This window comes from Carex rostrata, chromosome 8 (genome assembly GCF_964058835.1).
Source record: "Carex rostrata chromosome 8, lpCarRost1.2, whole genome shotgun sequence".
Lineage (NCBI taxonomy): Eukaryota > Viridiplantae > Streptophyta > Magnoliopsida > Poales > Cyperaceae > Carex > Carex rostrata.
The window spans coordinates 7,520,412-7,541,166 of NC_135925.1; the positions used below are offsets into that span (position 1 = coordinate 7,520,412).

At 34.9% G+C, this 20,755-nt stretch overlaps 3 protein-coding genes across 3 annotated transcripts; 1 reads left to right on the forward strand and 2 right to left on the reverse strand.

Annotated features, from left to right (window-relative positions):
• Window positions 1-600: 600 nt before the first annotated feature.
• Window positions 601-4,851, forward strand: LOC144558059 (uncharacterized). The gene is made up of 4 exons (XM_078306763.1): window positions 601-728; window positions 759-851; window positions 3,601-3,751; window positions 4,062-4,851. Exons 1-4 carry the CDS (start codon window positions 708-710, stop codon window positions 4,580-4,582), a joined length of 786 nt encoding a protein of 261 aa, XP_078162889.1. The 5' UTR covers window positions 601-707; the 3' UTR covers window positions 4,583-4,851.
• Window positions 4,852-5,397: 546 nt separating this feature from the next.
• Window positions 5,398-6,648, reverse strand: LOC144558507 (uncharacterized protein At5g39865-like). Its single transcript, XM_078307346.1, has one exon. It carries the CDS (start codon window positions 6,452-6,454, stop codon window positions 5,657-5,659), a length of 798 nt encoding a protein of 265 aa, XP_078163472.1. The 5' UTR covers window positions 6,455-6,648; the 3' UTR covers window positions 5,398-5,656.
• A 5,238-nt stretch (window positions 6,649-11,886) lies between these two features.
• On the reverse strand, window positions 11,887-14,697 carry LOC144558630 (phosphatidylglycerol/phosphatidylinositol transfer protein-like). Its single transcript, XM_078307478.1, has 4 exons — window positions 14,546-14,697; window positions 13,018-13,119; window positions 12,489-12,646; window positions 11,887-12,195 (listed from the first exon to the last, which is right to left on the reverse strand). Exons 1-4 carry the CDS (start codon window positions 14,622-14,624, stop codon window positions 12,097-12,099), a joined length of 438 nt encoding a protein of 145 aa, XP_078163604.1. The 5' UTR covers window positions 14,625-14,697; the 3' UTR covers window positions 11,887-12,096.
• Between the last annotated feature and the right edge of the window lie 6,058 nt (window positions 14,698-20,755).

Here is a 20,755-nt window from a genome sequence, read left to right on the forward strand (position 1 = left end):
ATTTCATTTTATTATTATTAAAACCCATAACTATTCTTTACACGGAAGCACAAATATACATAGAGATCGAATCCAAATTCGGTCTCAATTTCCTCAAAAAAAAAAATTCGGTCTCAAAAAATATACGTTTGCACACGCAGCCACACCAAAATATGCAAAATAAAGGGTATTTTCAATTCGGTCTTTTCAAAAAGTAAAATTTGTAGACCGAATTAGGAATTTGATTTTTGTTGTTTTTAAAAAAAAATAATAATCATACTGCTTTGTTAAATTTAAATTTAATTTAATTAATTATGATTTATAAAAAAAAATTCTAAAACGCCTCGATAGACGGAACAGGAACTCATCAGTGCTGAGCACCCAAAGTTCACCACGTGTCCAATCTGCCGTTGTTACCTTTTTGTTTCGAAGTGCGGATAGCTCGACTAGAACCATCCGATGTCCACACGGAGGTACCGTTAGCCGAGCCGTTAGATTTAAAAAAGACGAACCGGACGCGAAGTCTTAAGTTTAAATCTGGTTTTTTGGACCCGTTTGAGTCACGGCGATTGCGGTATCGAGTGTTAATTACCTCATTATCTGCTTTACTTCCAGAATCAACAGTGAGCCCTTTTCTCTCTCATACCTGTTTTTTTCCCACAGAGAAAAAATAATCAGGAGACAGAGTGAAAGAGAGCGGGAAGATAGAACTCGAAACAAGCTTAGCTATGGCGACTGAGGAGGTAAAGGTTGTAGAAGAGTCTCCTTCCGAGAAAAAGGTTGTAGAAGAGTCTCCTTCCGAGAAAAAGGTTGAAGAAGCAGAGGGGGACGTGTCGGTTGAGCTACCGGCTCCTTCTGGGTGGAAGAAGAAGGTTTAATTTCCCTTATTTGTTCTTAATTATTCTTAATTCGACAATTTTTTTAAATTGTATCAGTCAATTTCGATTATTTTGGTTTGTGTGTTATCAGATCTCTGCTTCTGTAAGTCTCTGTCTAGGGTTTGCTAGATGCTGGTGTTCAGTGTTATTACAGAGTAATTAGGGCATTTACTGTTCTACACCGTGGTAATTAATAGATATTTTTTCAACGAGCTGGTTTGAATGAAAACTTAGTAGCAACAAACGACCCTCTTAGAAAAGCTAGTTTTCAATTTCTCAATAAAATATTTCTATGTAGATATTTTGTTAGTCTTATGTGTCTTGTTTAGAAGCTGTCCCTAGTTTAATCCACTAGATGACCTTAAGTTGCTTGGTAGGGCTTGTCTCAGTGTCAGTTCTGCTAAGGCCAATAAACGAATATGAGTTCCTGGACAATAATTAAAATATTATTTTGGCTGTATGAATTGATTTTAAAAATATATTTGTATGATTAAGTTATTTTCTAACAAGGACAAATTTTGAAGTGAAGAAATTTTAAAGCAGCAAATTTATACCATAGTGGGAACTATTAGAGAATTTTTCTTCCTATGTACAAATTAGTGTTATTTCAAATATAATTATTGAATACCAACAGTCACAATAGGATATCTTTGAAAATTCCATGACTCCTGTTTTGAGTTTGTTGCAGAGTACTTAATTTCAACTAAAAGATTGCCATATACTTTACTTGTGTCAATGTGGATTTGTTTTTAAATTTATACAGAAGAGCATTTTATTTTTGAGAACATTATACTAGTGAAGCATAGTGTAGAAGGTATTTAATAGTTTTTAGAAAAACAGTGCATGATGTTTCGTTATAATCTGATGGGTTCCGAACACCTTTTCCTCTGCTGCATTGATTAGTTGAAGATGCTTCGGAGCTCGGTTGACAATCATTTAAATGTCAATACAAGTCTGTTCTGTTTTTGAGAGAGAACTATATTTGGAAATTGCTAGAACTGAAAGTATTCTAAATATGGGAGAAATGGGAATTAACAAAATTGCATAAGTTAGAATTGGGTTTGATAATAAATTTGGGGTCAGGAACTGTAACAAGTGTATCAAAATATAGAATTGGAAATAATTGGAATTTAAGGAATTGGAACCTAAGATAGAATGAAAACGTCAAAGTGGCCAAATCTAATTTAAGAGCAATAAGGTGTTGTTTACCTTGAAAAACTTGAAAGTATCATAAGCACATGCAAAATAGGGGATAAGGTTTTTTTTGAATAAAAAGGTGAGCGCCCAGTTTCATTAAGAAACACAGTTAACTTACATGACTGGGAGGAGGATGTGAGGGTAAAACAAAATTCTCTCAGATCCAAAATTATTCCTTAATCCTACGATAAGAAGATAGCATCCTACTGCTTTAACCAAAACATAAAACTTGCTAGCTACGAGGCCTAGCATCAAACCACAAAATCTGATCAACACCTCACAAAAACATATCATCAGACCACAAAACAGAAAACTGTATGTTCAAGTCTAGCTATATATCCTTTGCTGTCAAGATTATTAAAGCAAAAGCCATTAAGCTGGCGATGGGGAGGGGAAAGGGGGTGGTGTGAAGGTGGTGAAGTCGTCATCCTCCTGTGGCATCAGCTGGTCATCACCAGAACCCCTGCCTACGGCATCCATTCCTGAATAGCCTCCTTGGTCTGCTGTGGTACCTTTTTGCTACCTATCCAATATTCAATCAAAGAGATAGTAAGTAAAATAAGTTGTCGACCTGTTTTAACTTGTATATTGTGAAAACACACTTCATTACGGTGTTTCCAAATTGTCCAACACATGCCACTAAAGATCATCAAAAAAGCTTGTCGCTGAAATTTATCCAAAAAATAGGGGATAAGGTACCCCACCTGATCCTCCAAAGCTTAAAGAGTACATTGTATACTAATAGTACAGCAGATTTTCCAAGATCACCTTAAACTACCCTTGTTGCTTCCTAACTTGTGTTAAGGAACAGCAAAGGAGGGAAGAGTTATTCACATTCATTTAATTTGATTGATTCTTCCTGTTGTAAGCAAGTTTTAACACCCTAACCTTAGGTGTAACAAATTGTGGATAAAGGCAAAGGAGTAGTGATGGTGAAAAAACCTTAACCTGGAAGTTCTGTCTTCAGCCTCATGGTTATCTATTATTTGGTTACTGAAGGCAACGGTGTTTTGTTCTCTGTAAAGAGTCCAGATGAGTCTGCAAGTGGGACCCGGAGTAGTATGCTGATCACATGTAGTCTCTTTCAACAATCAACTTGGATTTTGGCTATTTGTATGTTCCTTTAATATTTTCCAAAGCTGATATGTCGTTTATCAACATCTTCTTCAATAAAGCATTTCAAGGACTCTGATTTATTTCTCTAATTGCCTTAGAAATGGTTAGAGGCTAATTGTTCAAGCCTAATTAATTCCTCCTTGTTTTGTCCCCGTAGCTACTTAAATTCACTCCCATATCCTTTAAATACCACAGAAACATCTGAACTTTTACAAAATCAGAGATCTTTGATACAGCTTCAACTTGCTAGTTACATTTTGGTGCCATGTTGGAAGGTTATATCATAATGATAGTACAGTAATAAAGTTATAGACTGCAATCCTCAGGGTTTCTGGTAATGATCCTGTTGTTGTAGTTTGCATTTACTCAGTTATTATTGTTGTTGCTGCTGCTGCTGTTGAAAAAAATGCTTATTCTATGAAATTTATAGGTTTTGCCTAAGAAAGGGCGAACCCCAGGACGGGGTGATGTGATATTTATCACCCCTAGTGGAGAGGAGATTAAAACCAAGCGCCAGCTCGACCAATATCTCAAGTCAAACCCTGGCGGCCCTGCTTCCTCTGAGTTTGACTGGAGCACTGGTACTCTCTCACACACTCTCTGTTTGTGGGCCTGTGCCCACTCTCAGATGAGATTGTGTATCACTCTCTAGACAGCTTGTAATTCTGTGTCCTCTTAAGTTCATTTTCCAACTTGACCTACTTCAGGTTGCATAATGGCTTGTTGTTAGCCCCCCCCCCCCCCCCCCCCCCCCCCCACACACACACACAACACACACACACACACCCCAATAAGAAAGGTTTACAAAAGAGAGTTAATTGCTGGTATCCTAGGAACTATGTTCACCTGTCATGTCTGGCACAGTACCATTGTTGATGGCTTTGTCTGCAGGAGACACTCCAAGGCGCTCTGCCAGGATAAGTGAGAAGGCAAAAACAACGGTGTCCCCAGAGGACGAAAGACCAAAGAAACGTGGGAGGAAGCCATCGTCGGAGAAGAAAACAGAAGAGCATGAAGAGAAGGACACAGAGGAGAAAGAAAAAGAGGCTGATGTACAGCCAACAGACGAGAAAGTGGACGATGCTGAGATGAAGGATGCTAAGCCAATTAAAGAATCAGGTGAGGCTGTAAACCCTGCAGCTGAGACTGCTGCACCTGATCACAACACAGGAGAAAAAGTCGAAGAGAATAATGAAGTTAAGCCTGGAGAAAAAGTCGAAGAAAATAATGAAGTTAAGCCTGTAGAAAAAGTCGAAGAGAATAATGAAGTTAAGCCTGAAGAAAAAGTTGAAGAGAATAATGAAGTTAAGCCTGATGAACCTGCGAATACTGACACGGCTCCACTTGAGAATAATGTATTTGGAGAGACCGGTCCACACGAGGGGTCTGATGTCAATGGAAATAACCATTGAAGGCCCACTAATCTTATGTGTATTTTAGTGTAGTATGAATTGGACCTGACTTTTATAGTCATAGGCGCCGAGATGTAGTGGCCTTCTGTATTTTGGATAATAATTGCATCAATCAGTGACTTAGTGTTGTTGTATCTTATGCTTATGTTAGCTGAATTCGGCATGTAAGTGTTGTTGACGAGATTGTTCTGCTGTGAAGTCCGAGTTGTAATACCTGACATGATTTGTAGTGCCTTTGTTGTTTATAGGAATTAGTAATTGATATGTTATTACTGGTCATGAGTTTCACGGCTCATTAGGGGTGGTTTGGTTTTTTTTCTTGAGCACTTTGCTCTCTATTTATCTCTGCTTTTGGTTGTAACTAACTACTTGGTCTGGTTCAGCTCCTCGCTTTCTTGTCTTTCATCTACCGTGTTAAATTCTCGTCATGCATCTACTGTGTTAAATTCTCGAAGGTTTTGTCAATTTTAGGGCAATTAAGAGACCAGTCAAAATTATTTCTTTAATCAATTTGCAGTATCTTAATTACACCTGCGACGACTACTCTTCCAACCTGTCCTCATAAATAATATCCATCGTTAAAGTCGAAGCACATTAAGAAACATAAAAATAAGAATAGAGTTGCTGAGCACTAACTAACACAACATGAAAGTTATCACTAAGATCTCAAGATGGAAGATTGATGTACATGAATTTAACCCACAACCAATGAAGAACAAAAGATGGTGCTTTTTGGAAGCTCAATCTCATCACAAATCAGACGCTGTTTTATTCACACAACTCGCCTGAGACAAAAAAAGGATCTCAGTATATCTCCCTCATGTGAAGTCGTATTCGCTACACAAATTACACGTACAAATTAGGGGAATTTATCTGTCCTGTCTAAGAACACTGATTCCCTTCATAAACATCGTATCATTACCATAGAAGAGAAACAAAAGAAAATAAAAACTAAAATCATAAATAACAAACGTCCAACCATGCAAATCGGACACATGAACTCTCAAAAAACCAGAAACATTCTTACAAGAAAGCCCAGATCATGGTTATACAAAAATGAAAATAATATACATATTAGCTACAGATAGGGCAAATAACAAGTCCATTTTCATTACAAGCCGTGCAGCGTTCAACTAATGCGTTTTGTCCATCTCTGTCGTATACTATCTTCTTGCTCCCATGGCACTCACTGCACATCACAAACCCCATGCTACCACATCCCTGGCATTTCCCAATTTTCTTCTTTGGTACCCACCTCAACAAAGGCAAAAGCTTCTCTTGCTCATGCAAACCAAGTGTTACCTCGGCCCCACCGATATACTTCCCTTGTATAAACAACCTAGGTGGTGTAGCTCTCCATCCCAACAAATCCCATAATTCCTCTCTATACTCCAAATCCATGGATATATCCCTTTCATGGAACTGCACGTTCAAATTCTCTAATAAGGACCTCACCTTGGCACAGTCCTCGAAGGTTCTTCTGACACCACGTAAACTTGTGGTGTAAAAAACTATAGAATTTTTTCCATTTGGGGGGCACTTGTCTTCAAATGGTCTTAACGGATCGTCAGATGCGAGTAGTTGTTCTAGGGTTGAAGAGGCACGGTGGTGCACCGAAAGGTTACTGCTGCTTGATAGCCTACTCGGGTTTAGAGGTGAAGGTGTGATAGGCGGAGGGGTGATGAGTTTGCGTCCATAGGTTGGTGCTGGTGTTGATTCAAAGGTCGACTCAAAGGAGTCATCTTCTTCGGTCTCATAATTGGTGTCAACGTGTTTGACTTTGCCATGTTTTTGGTTGCCAAACGTTGAAATAGATTTCCATGATTTGAAGAACTTTGATTTGATTCCCTTCATGCCCTTATTATTTGCCATGGCCCGTGGATGTGTTTTTCTGAGAGAGAACAAGAAAAAAATATGTCTTGTTGAATGTTAGGGGAATAACTTCTTAACAGATGAAGGTTGGCCGAAATGTTTCAAGGGGAGACTTTTTGATGTTGAATTGTAGATGTTCTTCTATAGGAATTATTGATATGGAAGGATGCAGAGTATCATAACGAATGTCTCAACAAAAGAAAAAAAAAGTAATAGAAACGGTTTTCTTTGTGCATTTTGTTTGACCTTGATATTTTTTTATATTTCTTACGCCAAAGAGAATAAAGCTGTCCAAAATATCAAAGTGTTTTAAAATTGGAGGTGCCTTCCACGACATTTTGAAATCAGAGATAAAATTATTTAAATGGCGAATATTTCTTTGGTTTTCCTCTGATACAAACTGATACAAGAGGCGTGTCTCCAATTTTGCAAATGTCATACAGGAAAGCTGGTTTTCTTAAAATTGCAAACGTTGCACGAGAAGTTAGTAAAGACCCAAATCTAAATATATCTAAAATTGCAAACGTTCCATGTTTTTGGGTCTTGGTTTTCAACTAAATTTATGTTCACTTTCAAGAAGTTAGTAAAGCCCCAAATCTAAATATATCTAATCAAATTATTCAGAGAAGTTTTCATTTCAATCATTGCATGAGGCAGGGTGCTTCAGTTTCATAGTTTTTTTAAAAAATCAGATTGTGATCTCCCTGCTTAATATCCTGTTATTTCCTAGGAACAAAATAGAATTATCTATAATTTTTGTTGAAACAGTTCTTCACTAGAGGAATAATAAGGCATCTGTATCTGTTTATAGAACAATTGCCACCTCTTTAATTGTAATTCCAACAAAATTTGGAGAGAAAGGTTAATCTTAAAAAAAAGCCAGAGTTATCAGCATGAAATATTATATTAAAGTATCCAAATAATATCAAGACAATTTAACAAGTAGGAAAAGAAATTTCCACAAGACGATCGACTTTTTTTCTAATGGTCATTGTACGCGGAAAAGGTAAATGATTAAATATTGTTGCTCATTTTTTTTTTTAATTATAAAGTTAAGGAGAAACTGCCAAGAATCAGACATTTTGTATTTATTTTTTAAATAATTTATACATTCTGAAAGTAACTATTTATAGCTCTTTATTCTTTATAAATATAATTAAGGAAGATAATGTCGTTGAATGGTTATTATCAAAGTATATATTTATATTCGAAATGATGTGTCATATATCAAAGGAATACCAGAATGTAGCATACTCCTGGTCTCCTGGACGGCTGGAACATTTTAATTTGCTAATTGACCATTTAGCCCCTTTTGATATTTCTGTCTGGAAACTAATTATGCTCCATTAATCATAAATAAAGTAAGTTTCATATTTATACTGTACATGCATGGGCCTTGTGAGAGGTATCTGTAACCCCCATGATTAATCTTGTTTCATATGAAAAATTAGAAAAAAGAACTTTTATTTAACCCTTAGAAAAGTCTGGTACCATTAGGGTATCCACTAGCTGGTATAAATCTGTACCAGTTTGGGGTGGCTTTCTTTTTATTACTAATTTTGTTGTCATACGTCATTAATACTACATTAATATTATTGATTTAATGTGGTCTTGTGCATTCAGGATGCAACTACAAATCAAAATGAACACATTCCATTGACTGAAAGTCATGGCAACCAAATAATTAAGATTGTTTATTGGTTACATTATCTGATCTCTTTCCTAATAATGTTCAAGAAAATTCCAGTAAATTGAATCAGGCTTAATTTTCACATGATGATATTCATTTCCTAGCTGGACCAGGATACAACTATTACAGTTTGGTATGTTTAATTAGTGTATGAAATATATCTATCATCATGTTTGCTTTATTTCAGTACTACTTTTCTTCATGGTGGTGGTTGGAAGTAACTGGGTTGTTTATGGAAGTAATATACTTCAATGCAATCAGGGAGTTAATAACTATTTTTTATTATTATTATTAACAAAGGAGTACAAGAGTTTAGTTACCAGACTTGGTGCCGAAATTTTTATTAATAAGAAAAATAATAATTAAATATCGAGATTGAACAAAGCTTTTGAATTTTTTTCAGAAATAGGGAAAACGGTATGGGGCATCACGGGCAATGGCCGTTCTGGGGCATCACGGGCATAGTTAGTGCCTAATTAACCTCCCCTAAACTCAATAACTGATATAACTGATGAACCGGAAAAAAACCAAAAAAAAAAACCAGTCCGTTATGGCTTAAACCGGACATTGTCCGTGATGGGGCAATACGGCCATGGGTTAAACCATGCCATGCCTCAATAGTGTCATTTTTGCCCTCTGCTGGTAAAACAGTAATTCTGGACTGATACAGGGGTCAAGTAATAAAAATAATTACACCATCATGTGGAGAATAAAAAAATATGCGAAATGGACTCAAATTTCATATTATTTGGATTTTTATTCAATTTATTATGAATTTTCGAAGTTCAGCCTTTTGAAATACCGAAAACCAGCAAATACCAGAACCAGTTCTGAATCTGCCCCTATGTTCAACTCCCTGTTTGATACACCTAGGTAGCTCCAAAGTTCATGAAATTTTACCAGAATATAGAAGATTCTGTCCTGAGAATTTTCATATAAAAAACATAAAATTTGGACCAGCAGAACTCTTGGAATTAAACTCTGAAGTTAGCTACCAGCATGGTATTTTTCTGACAGCTGATCTTTGGAGATTAATTCCCGCTAATTGGCTACACTAAATTTTGTGTTCTTCATATGAAAATTCTCCTCAAGTCATGGTTTATATGCATGTGAAACAGTTTTGTGAAACTCAATTCAGAACTATATGAAACAGGCATTTTTGTACAGGGAATTCTGCTGGTAAATAGCTGTTGTTACCATGCTGGTAGCTAACTTCAGAGTTTAATTCCAAGAGTTCTGCTGGTCCAAATTTTATGTTTTTTATATGAAAATTCTCAGGACAGAATCTTCTATATTCTGGTAAAATTTCATGAACTTTGGAGCTACCTAAGTGTATCAAACAGGGAGTTGAACATAGGGGCAGATTCAGAACTGGTTCTGGTATTTGCTGGTTTTCGGTATTTCAAAAGGCTGAACTTCGAAAATTCATAATAAATTGAATAAAAATCCAAATAATATGAAATTTGAGTCCATTTCGCATATTTTTTTATTCTCCACATGATGGTGTAATTATTTTTATTACTTGACCCCTGTATCAGTCCAGAATCACTGGTTTATCAGCAGAGGGCAAAAATGACACTTTTGAGGCATGGCATGGTTTAACCCATGGCCGTATTGCCCCATCACGGACAATGTCCGGTTTAAGCCATAACGGACTGGTTTTTTTTTTGGTTTTTTTCCCGGTTCATCGGTTATATCAGTTATTGAGTTTAGGGGAGGTTAATTAGGCACTAACTATGCCCGTGATGCCCCAGAACGGCCATTGCCCGTGATGCCCCATACCGTTTTCCCTATTTCTGAAAAAAATTCAAAAGCTTTGTTCAATCTCGATATTTAATTATTATTTTTCCTATTAATAAAAATTTCGGAGACTTGGTGGCTTTCTCATACTTTTTATACACATACATGAGCCTCTTGCCTCTGCATCTATTTATACTAGTCAAATGTCGGCAATAGACATACTAGATTATAGAGTTTGAATAAAACCCGGGTCGGGTATACCCGACCATACCCGCCCGTACCCGCCGCCCGGGGTACCCGTGCCCGAGCCTGGGTATGGGTCGGGTACGCGGGTACGGGCAAAAACCGGACCGGACCCGTTATTTTGGACCAATACCCGACCATACCCTACCCGAGTTTACCCGTACCCGACTACCCGAGTACCCGTACCCGTATACCCGACCACTGTTCATCCCATTTCAAAATTCAAAAAATCTGATTTTTTCCCCCCAAACCAACAAAAAAAACCAGAAAAAAATAGGAAAAAACCAGAAAAAAAACAAAAAAAAACCAACAAAAAAACCAGGAAAAAAAAAAAAAAAAAAAAAAAAACCAGCAAAAAAACCAGCAAAAAAAAAAAAAAATACCCGTACCCGCCTTACCCGTCAAGGGTACACGGGTAAGGGTATAGGACGGGTAGGGTATGGTTTTTGAAAATTATACCCGCCATACCCGTACCTGTATACCCTTGTACCCGAGACGTACCCGTACCCGTCCCGGGTATACCCGGGGTACCCGTACCCGCCCAAGTATAAATACACTACTAGATTATACATTTTACAAATGTATAGAAGCTTCTACATATAAAACATTAGCATAGCAATTAATGGAGCTTTCCTCGTTACTGATCACGATAAGTCGGTTAAGTGATTTCGTTAATGATTCAGCAAGAAATTTATGGGCTTGCGCCTCTTTCCAATTGTTTTATGCGCCATTAAACATAGGCCTTCATTCTCCAAATTTCAAAAGAGTACTTTATTACTCTTTAAAGTAGTATCAAAGAAGTTTTGTATGAATAAATCAGTGCTGCTAATTTCAACAACTCTGATATTTGTACCAGCAATGTCAAATTGCTATATATAGATCTCGTTCTGGACCCTTCTAGTCCTTGACCCCGGCCATAATAGATTCCAAGGAAATCCATGATACAAGCAACAGCGGAAAAAAAAAAATTATAAGAAAAGTAATATTCCTACTAGCAAATTCAAAACCTGGAAGAGATAATTTTTTATAGATATTAAATAGTTAGATGCTTGACCTCAACCTTTACTCAAAAATAAAAAAAACTTAAAAAGTGTTAGGTGAAATTAGCTATTAGGAATATCCTCTTACTAGGAAAAATTGAAACTTTGACAAAGGTACATAAGACTTTAATAACAAAAAAGGAGTTAGATGTAATACCTTGAGTGTTGGTCATCTACCGCTAAACTACGGACATGTTTTACCATCTTTTCCTTATTTTATTTTGCTTTTTTATTCGCTTGCATTGAAACTTTAATTGCATAAATGCAGGTCCAAAATGTTGACGAAAGACTAAGCCAAGATGGTTCAAATTGAACACAACTAGAGCACACATCACATGAGATCAATGCAGCTCTACAGCGCAACAAAAAATTAACCTGCAACTAGTTCTGAAGTTTTTCAATGTAGTCAATAAACTGCAAGTTCTAGCTGGTACAAAGATGTACCGCACTGGTTCATAGACAGGCAGTTACAACTTTTTACCATATTTGGTTATCCAATTGCTTAAAATAATTTTGACTAACAACAGAACTAATATTTATGCACTGACAACTGACAATCCCCCAATACCAACCCTATGTCCCCCTCCAATAAAACAATTATAATAACAAAATGAAAAAAAACGCAAACCCGCCCAAACACCCATCAAATCAAACACACATGCATACACTATTGCAGATTAAACAAATAAAAGAAAAGGTTAAGGATCAGAACCAATTACTTAGAAGTATAAAGTTTCAGCATATATAGATTCAAGGTGGTAACATAATTTAAAACATCAGTATTCTTAGACAGCGATTCAACTCATCCCAGCACTTATTCTACACACTGCATGTCTTAAAACCACAGCTCATGCGTACAAGGAACAACAATATAACTTAAACACTGCTCATAAGATTTAAAAATTAATACAAAGCAGGAGATTGTATATCTAACTATCAGCGATGAATCCGATACTAAAGTCAAACTTGATGCATGTTAGTTGCTTTCCGTCTGAATCTAGCATTGTCATCGTAATCGTGTATGAGCCCTGTAGAAAGAACAAGATAATGAAAACATGCCAAACTAATATAAAATAATATGGAGTACAATTATATCATATGACATATACAACAATTCTTGGTATCACTAGTCTACTCCTGCACATAGAAGTAATATCATGTTATTATGTCCCAGATGTAATCAGAGTATCAGACATACTGTATTCCAGTTGCAACCTCATGAGACTGGTATTACTGTACACCTAACTGAACAAATAATATAGATCTCCTTAAGGGAGTAAACAAAAATGGTAATCTACAGAATGTTCCAAACAATTCTTACAGGAGGGGTGTAAGAAGGCAAGACTTGCTGGTGGGCTATCGCAAAATTGCCAGTGGCAGGGCAGGAAGTCTCTTCACAAAGGTCATGAGTCTCTTGATGCACATGGAAGAAGAAGTAATTGACATCTATCACCAGCTTCCCACCTGTTACGCTCCCATCTGCAATAGGAAATAATATTATAATAGTAAAAAATAAGGAGAAGCAAGAGGCAAAGATGCATCCTTTATTAGCAACCACATCTGAAACAGACAGCAGCAGCAGGTACGAGTCAAATAGCAACAATTCTAAGCACTTCTTTTAGTGATCTGGGTCAGATTAGTGTCATAGTGAACCATACAGTAGGAACTGGTACAACCTCACACAACCCACTGAGACAAGACATTTTGCTTTGCCCAACTTGTAGCAAAGAAAAAATAGCAACATACAAGCTGCCACTGTGCCATTATATACCAGCTACGACATGCTAATATCACAAATACCAAGGTGCTAGCAATAGCAAGCTTATAGCTTAGTCAAAAATGTTTCGTACCAGTACAAGCTGAGATGTTGAAGGTAGCAGGTTCGCCACGTATGACTGGATTTGGGATGATATCAACTGAACTTACTGTAACATCATAATTCTCCCTTTTATCTGTAGTATTGCACAAATAAATGGGAGTCAGAAAAACATGCTAACCTGCCAATAAACAATTACTTGTACCATGCTATTAAGATCCACAATGGATTACCATACTACATGTAACTTATAAGAACTAGTCATATTCTTTTGTCACTACCTATTTGTCCAAATCTGATTTTGATTTCTTGTTGGTGCATTTCTTGAGACTACTTGAGATATGAATGAAGCTTAAACATCAACCATGGCAACAAAATGGTTCCAAAGAAGGCAGCATTGAAAAACATGTCACTTCGTTTTAGTAGGTGAAATCCTTGACAAAATTCATACCGAATACTTTTTATCTGTGTATTTCAAAAGGTGTACTTTAAAGCTGAATGTTCCTTCTGAACATCCTCCAAAAGTACTTGAATCTAAAAAACAAAAGTAAACTACGAACCATATGCACAAGGATACCAATAGTTTTCCAAGCCAAAAATAGGTACAAGGCACCAAAAACATATTTAGTTTTAATTTTCACACCCAAACATCAATTATTTAAGGTTAACACCCCAGTGTTGGTCTTCTTATACAAAACAGAAGTACTGCACATTCCTCCCAGATAATTTGCTGCTACTTTTAACTTGACCAACTCAACTAAATTGGGAATACAAAGGGCATCAGGCTATTATTGCAATTCTTTAAATCAAAGTAACAAATTTAGAAATTAGAAATAATTTGGATAGGCTTAAAATTTGTGATTCAATATAGAACAAAAATAGTGTGTTCTTTTCTATAATGCAAACAATAAACTAAGAATACTGATACTTAAAGAAAGCACACAAAAAGTTTGTTAATTATGTAGATAGTACAGGTATAAATCATGTATTTCTCGTAAAATTCATAAAATAAACGAGTAATTCAGGTATCACACAAATTACTCGGTAACAGCCGTTTAATTTGTTTATTCGTTCAGGAAGGTGTTTAAAACAGAATAATACGGTTATGATACGGATATTAATTCAGGACCTTGTTAGTATGCTTTGAATAGGTGTCCCCTGGCCGACTAAGTACAAAATAAAATAAAATTGATTGGCTGACAAGTTCATCAAGGCCACGATCAGAGAAAGTTGAAAAAAGTTTAGTAAACCTGTTAAGAGATATCCATTGGTTTAAAATCTATTGCTTTTTAAATCGCTCGAATAGGACATACAATGGAGGACAGAGGACCGGTTTACTCCAAATTACAAATTACTACATCGTATTTAAGAATTGACTTAAATGAGACGGAATCAATTCTACTTCATCCAAAGAGTTCCGCCTATAAACCAAAGAATAAATTAGCTTTCAAGAGGACTTGGCAATATTTTAATTTAATATCCTAAACCAAAAGACCTGTTCAATTGCAACCAAATCAAAACAAATCAGAGAGAGGGAGAGAGAGATCTAGAGATTAACTTACTGCAGTACTCGACCGATACAGCGGAGGCGAGAAGGCTTGAAGCCAGAAGAACCAGCGAGAGAATCAGAAGTTTTGTCATTTTCTTACTCTTCTGAAAGGAGAAAGATGGGAAGCGAGAGAGTTTTATTCTGGGTAGAGATAAATAGAAAATATGCTGCTCAAACCTAACAGCTAAGACGTGGAATGAAAAAAAAAAGGATTCAGATCCAGTGCAGTAACCCAATTTTTGGGTTTTATATCGGAACCGTTCGAATCCAGCGACAATCTATTCCGAAGTGGAGCGCACACATCTTAGCGACGGATTCGATTCCGAAACGATACTGACCGACGGATTCGAATCGGACAGTCCCTATCCAAAATTCAAAAAATGAGTTACTTTAGGGGATCTGGACCCATGAAAAAGTCCTTGGGGATGAAGCGAACTAACTGTTGTTTGCAAAATGCACCTAAGTTTAACTGTAATTACAAACAAGTTATAGTTCATTTATAAAACTCTCCAGTGAATCCATAATTATGTTTCGTGTCTCATCCTTTATACTGATATCATGATTGAAAACAACTTTTATTAAAATTAGGTCGATTTATTATAATTATCATTCGATATTTTTATTTTTTTTTTGTTATTTATGCCATCTTTTACGAGTATTAAAGCACATCAATTGTTTTAGAAAACTTCTAAATATCACTATAAATGAAAAGGTATTAATAGTATATTTACAGTTTAATAAATAATGTTTTTACTAATATAGAAAAAAAAAGAAGCTAAGTTTATCCTATTTTTTAACTACAATTAGGAAGAAGAAGACAAAAAAGTTCGAAAAGTGTAATTATATTAAAAAAAATGTCTTTATTGTAAAATCATACAAAATTGAAGTACTCTGTACTGTCAACGTCAAATAATCAAACATGTCTGTTATCATGTAAAGGTATTGAGCTGCTTGAATTTAAATACTTATATGTTGTGGGTTGATCTGAATTCTTAATAACACAAAAGGTGGATAAGTTCGGGAAGAAAATAATTTAAGATTACAGGAAAATAGGACGGACTAAAATAAAATAAGAATTAAGAAATCAAATATTCTTTGGAATTGCTTTGACTTTTCTGTTAGCGAGGGTTTGTTGCGAATTCGCATCCTCTAAGATATCTCATATTTTGCGTGACTTTTTGGAAAATCTCAGCCGTTGCAATACGTTCTGCGCGAATCTCAAAGCTCAAATAATACTGGCCCCCTACGTCACCCCGAATAGGCACCGGACACGTTGGTCACGCAAAATATGAGATATCTCAGAGGATTTTGTTGCCAGGTCAAGCTCGTTCATACAGGGATCGGATTATCGGAAGGCCGTACGTAATACTAACCCTAAAAGCAACCGAGTAGCATAAGTTATAGTCCGTTGGATTTAGATCAAGCGGCCATAAGCGAACGGGATTCCATCCTGTCCGCATTGATGGTTCAGCTACTTGTCTCAGTTCTCACCGGTCTAAATGTTGGAGAGTTGAGGATCCTCTGAGTCAGGTATGGACGCACAAGGTATAGCGAGTTACCCACTGGCGTGCATTCGTTTTTGCTTTTGTTTCCCGTATTTTTTGCGTCTTGCTTTGCTTCACATTATAAAAAGCTAATAAAGTAACAATGTGAGCAGATTAGAAACTAACATGAGAAATCAAACTGTTTTATAGGATCCGTATTCTTACATTTACATGTATAATATAGTGTAATTTTTTTTTTTTGCATGTTTGGGTACTAGAGCATGAAAAAAATCAACGCGACAAAATTATACAAAGAAAATAGTTTTTGAGTTTTAGAAACTTTTGATGGTCATAAAAGAAACCAAATTATAATATTTTTATACACTCTCACAAAATGTTTCGTACAAATTATGTGTAATTTAAATATCAACAATCATGGTTTTTTTTTTTTTTTTTTTATCATCAGGCGAAATCGTTCCATAGACAACTCATGAATATCCGGTTAAATGGTTTCACGAGTTCGAATCCTCTGAAATAATTCAATTTTTGAGTTTAGGTCCGGATTGTCCAATCCGAATTCAAATCAATCCGGTCTGAGACGGAATACATTAAATTGTTTAAATACATGTAATATTGGATCACTTATCTTGAACTTTTTAGATTACGGTTTATTTTGTATTAGGGCTGCTAATGAACCAAGTTAGCTCGAGTTATAGACAACTCGAATTCAACTCGGAAGATAGGGAGTCAAGTTGACTCGAGTTGAGAATATTGAGCCGAGCTGGCTTGCTGACTTGAATTTAACTCGCAAGTAACTCGAGTTGGCTCGTGACTCGTGAGTCAACTCGTTTAAGGTGTTGAAATGTTGAACATTTGAACTGATAATTGTTGTTATGTAATAATATGAGAAATAAATATTGAATTAACAAACAATTTACAACAAAATGATCAACTGGAATGAGTTGGGTCAACTTGGGTCAGTCATATCTAGTCAGGAAAATAAAATGTGCCGAAAATTACGAAGAAAATCATTAATCAAACGAGTCATGAGTTGAGTCCAACTCGAACTTAACTCGTTTAATTCACGAGTTACTCAACTCGAGTCAGACTAACTCGAATTTTAAATGAACAAATTGTTAGCGAGTTCGTTACCGAGCTAAGTTCGAGTGGCTCACAAGTCGCAAGATTTTTACAGCCCTATTTCGTATAAAGTAATTTTGTGTTATGATATTTATATTTGATTATTTCTTTATAAAATTTGAGCGAGATGAAAAAAACTCAAATTTATTAAATTGGGTTATTTTAATTTAATTATATTTAATCAATCTGACTAATCTACAATTTTTTTAATAAGAGTGAGACATCTCACCAGTTCCATTTATATAAAAACCAGATCAAAAGAAAGACGGATATCAAATAGCTAGTACCAACTCTTAATGTACTACTATACTATGACTTGGAAAAAAATTACATAGCTACATAACATTGTTAAATCACATAACCAAGTCTCACAAAAGTAGCATAATAAAGTATTTCCAAATCTATTATAACAAACATAAAAATAATTTAAATATATTACTTTCAATACTTCGATGTTAACGATAAATATTTCAAATGTATATTAATTAGAACTCTATCTTAATGGTACTATTGACTTTGAAGAGGTTTTCTAATATTCATCAAAAAAAATTTGACATCTCTTTCGATTAGTTTTACATAGTTTTATTGAAACTCATATCATCTTCCAGTAACATATTGCAAATGGACCACACTTCCATCATATAACTATGTGAAAATGGTCACCTAACAATTAAGAAAGTCTTCATAGCGATTAGAAATATCTTCAAAAAATCCGCTATATCTTCCACCTCCTTCCACTTCTCCGAACTAGACAAATTCATTGAAATGCTATCGCCAAATTTTAACAAAGGATCTTTGTATTTCAAAGCTTCTACAGATAATTGTAACCTAATTAATATGTGTTGTTTGATACATTAATAATTTGTTTTTTCAATTTTATGCAATGAAGTATCTAGATACACATGATCAGTCCCTTAATTGAAATGATTGATTGAAGAGTTCAATTTGTACAATAAATAATAACTTGCACTTAATATACATTTTTTTCTACTTGATATTGACCTTACAAAGCAAAGTTAAGTGAGGGCAAAGCTAAGGTACAATGTGCTCATCACGAGAAGTTAGTGAGTACAGCTCCAAATGTCTATTCGATTGACCTCAAATGATGAATTTAAAATATTAAAATTCATCTACTTCATGAGTGATGCATGTACATTAAAAAAATTAGAATTTTTGAATTCATTTAGTACAAAATCAAGCGGAAAAAAAAATGAACCTTTTAAGTTATTTTATAAGTTGTTTTATGTATTCATCTTTAATCATTTTTTGACTGCTTAATCTTGTACTAAATAAATTCGAAACTTTTAAATTTTTGTATGTACATGCATCACTTATGAAGTAGATGAGTTTCAACAATTTGAATTAACCATTTCAAACTAGTCTGATAGACTTTTAGAGTTGTGCTCAACAACCCATTTTGATAAAACACATCACACCCTTGCTTTGCTCCACAATAGTTACATTATAGTTATTAATGAGTCCAAAATATAACAATTTAGAAATCATATTGTTTTCTTTAAAGTAATTTATTTTGAAACATTTCAAAAAAAAAAAGTTGCATATATATATTTTAAAAGCATGTATAAAATTATTTATTAAAATATTACTAATTTTAGATATGTTTATAAAAATATTACTTACTTTTAGAACTTCTTGGCTGTTTTTGACTTGCTCTAATATCTTAATTAGAAAATTGAATTTTTTTCATCAAATACAATATCAATAATAATATTTAGCTCCTAATCCAAAACAAACTTGACCATCATGCTCATTGAAAATGTCTAAGGAATGTTTATTAGCGTTAGAGTGGCATTGATTCATTTGATAGAAAGCTTAGCCTAACAAATAAATCACGCATTTTTTTTCCATGCCTAATGGAGCACCAGCTCAAGATCAGTCAACAGCCAGTCAACTCAGTCAAAGTTAGTTAGTATAGGCTGTTAGATGTTTAGTTAGTTCTGTTGAGATAGCCAGTTATAACAGATGTCTCTATGTCATTCATCTCTCCCTATAAATAAAGGGAATATATGCACAATTCATAACTGATAAAGAAATAAAAGATTTCATTTCCATTTCTATCTATCTCTTCTCTATCTCTCTTTAATGCCTCATAAATTTTGCATGCCATCATAAATTTTGTGATTGATTCTATAAGAGTTTCATTAGTTTTGTCATCATATATTTTGCATGCCTCACAAATCTTATATGTTGTATATATGTTTCTTACTAATTATTTTTGAAAGGCTCATATATTGCAAAGATTTCCTAGTTTTCTTTAATATCTGACTATTTGTACTAAAACAAATATGACGATCCGATCTAAACAAAAAAATTGAGTTAACTGGTTCCATGCGCACATCATTGGAACTTTTTTATGGGCTGGAACGCGGCCCATGTTTTTAGAAAAACCTGTTCCCGGCGTTCCGCTGGACCCTGAAACTTGGGTTTTGGATCACTAATCGTGAACGAACTCGCGAATCTGGGGGAGCGAGTCTGTGAGTTTGGACGTATGGTCCAACGATCAAACATGGATTTAGGAATTACAACTATCAAATTGTCTATTTCTCTTTTAAGTTTTAACAATTTCTAGCACTACGACGCGATAGTATCATACCTTAAAACTGAATAGCCACAAAAAATTTATGTTATCTTAATTCTCAAAGCACAACTTTTGAATTCCAATATTAATTCAACCAGTTCGTGTTTTGTTAAATGGATTAATCCATTGACAAGTATATAATTTACATAAATACGAACAAATATAATACTTTCAAACAACCACACATAATTTGTAACTTTTAGCGGAACATGCAAATTGCAAAGTACATATGTTTGAGAGCACCATTGAACCAGTAGCAACGGGTCTAATCTTCAATTATTTTCTCGATAGAAAACAAAACCAAAATTCAACAAATAGTCTTTGTTTTTCTTGGTGTTTATATCATTGAATGTTGTTCTATCGGGTATGACACCTGAGGCCATGAAAAAGTTGAACTCTTCTTTAATTACACAGGTTCGAATCCAGAATTTTTGTTAGGGGAGGTCAAAAAATATCGAATCAGATTTAAATAGCTAATCAGATTTAAACCCATTAACTAATTGGGTACTCGATAAAAAAAAATGTTGTCTTATATTTTTCAATGCTCTGACTTGTAATTTCTGATGTTTTAACTTATAATTCTAATTACCAATTATAATTCAAGAAATTTATTTTGATTTTAACACTAAATTTAACCCGAATTATAAATCAAACATCAAAAAAAAATTTCAAAGAGGAACAAAGTTGATTAATACCAATAAATCACCACTAAAACTCAAAAATCAAGAGAAACGACTGTCCCCCACATAGTGCTGGGTCGGCGCCCCTGATTACACGAAAGCAATTCAAAAAATCTTTGAAAAAATCCGAAGCATCTATTTCTTCACCAAACACTCTAAAACTCCATATCATATCTGTACCGGCTTCCAAAGAAAGACAACTTGAACAATTTCTTCAATTGTGTTATTCCAACCTTCTGATCTAAAACATACAGCTCAGATTCATATACCATGCCATAAAAGTAACGAGATTTTATGTGTATTTCATTATTCATTGAATG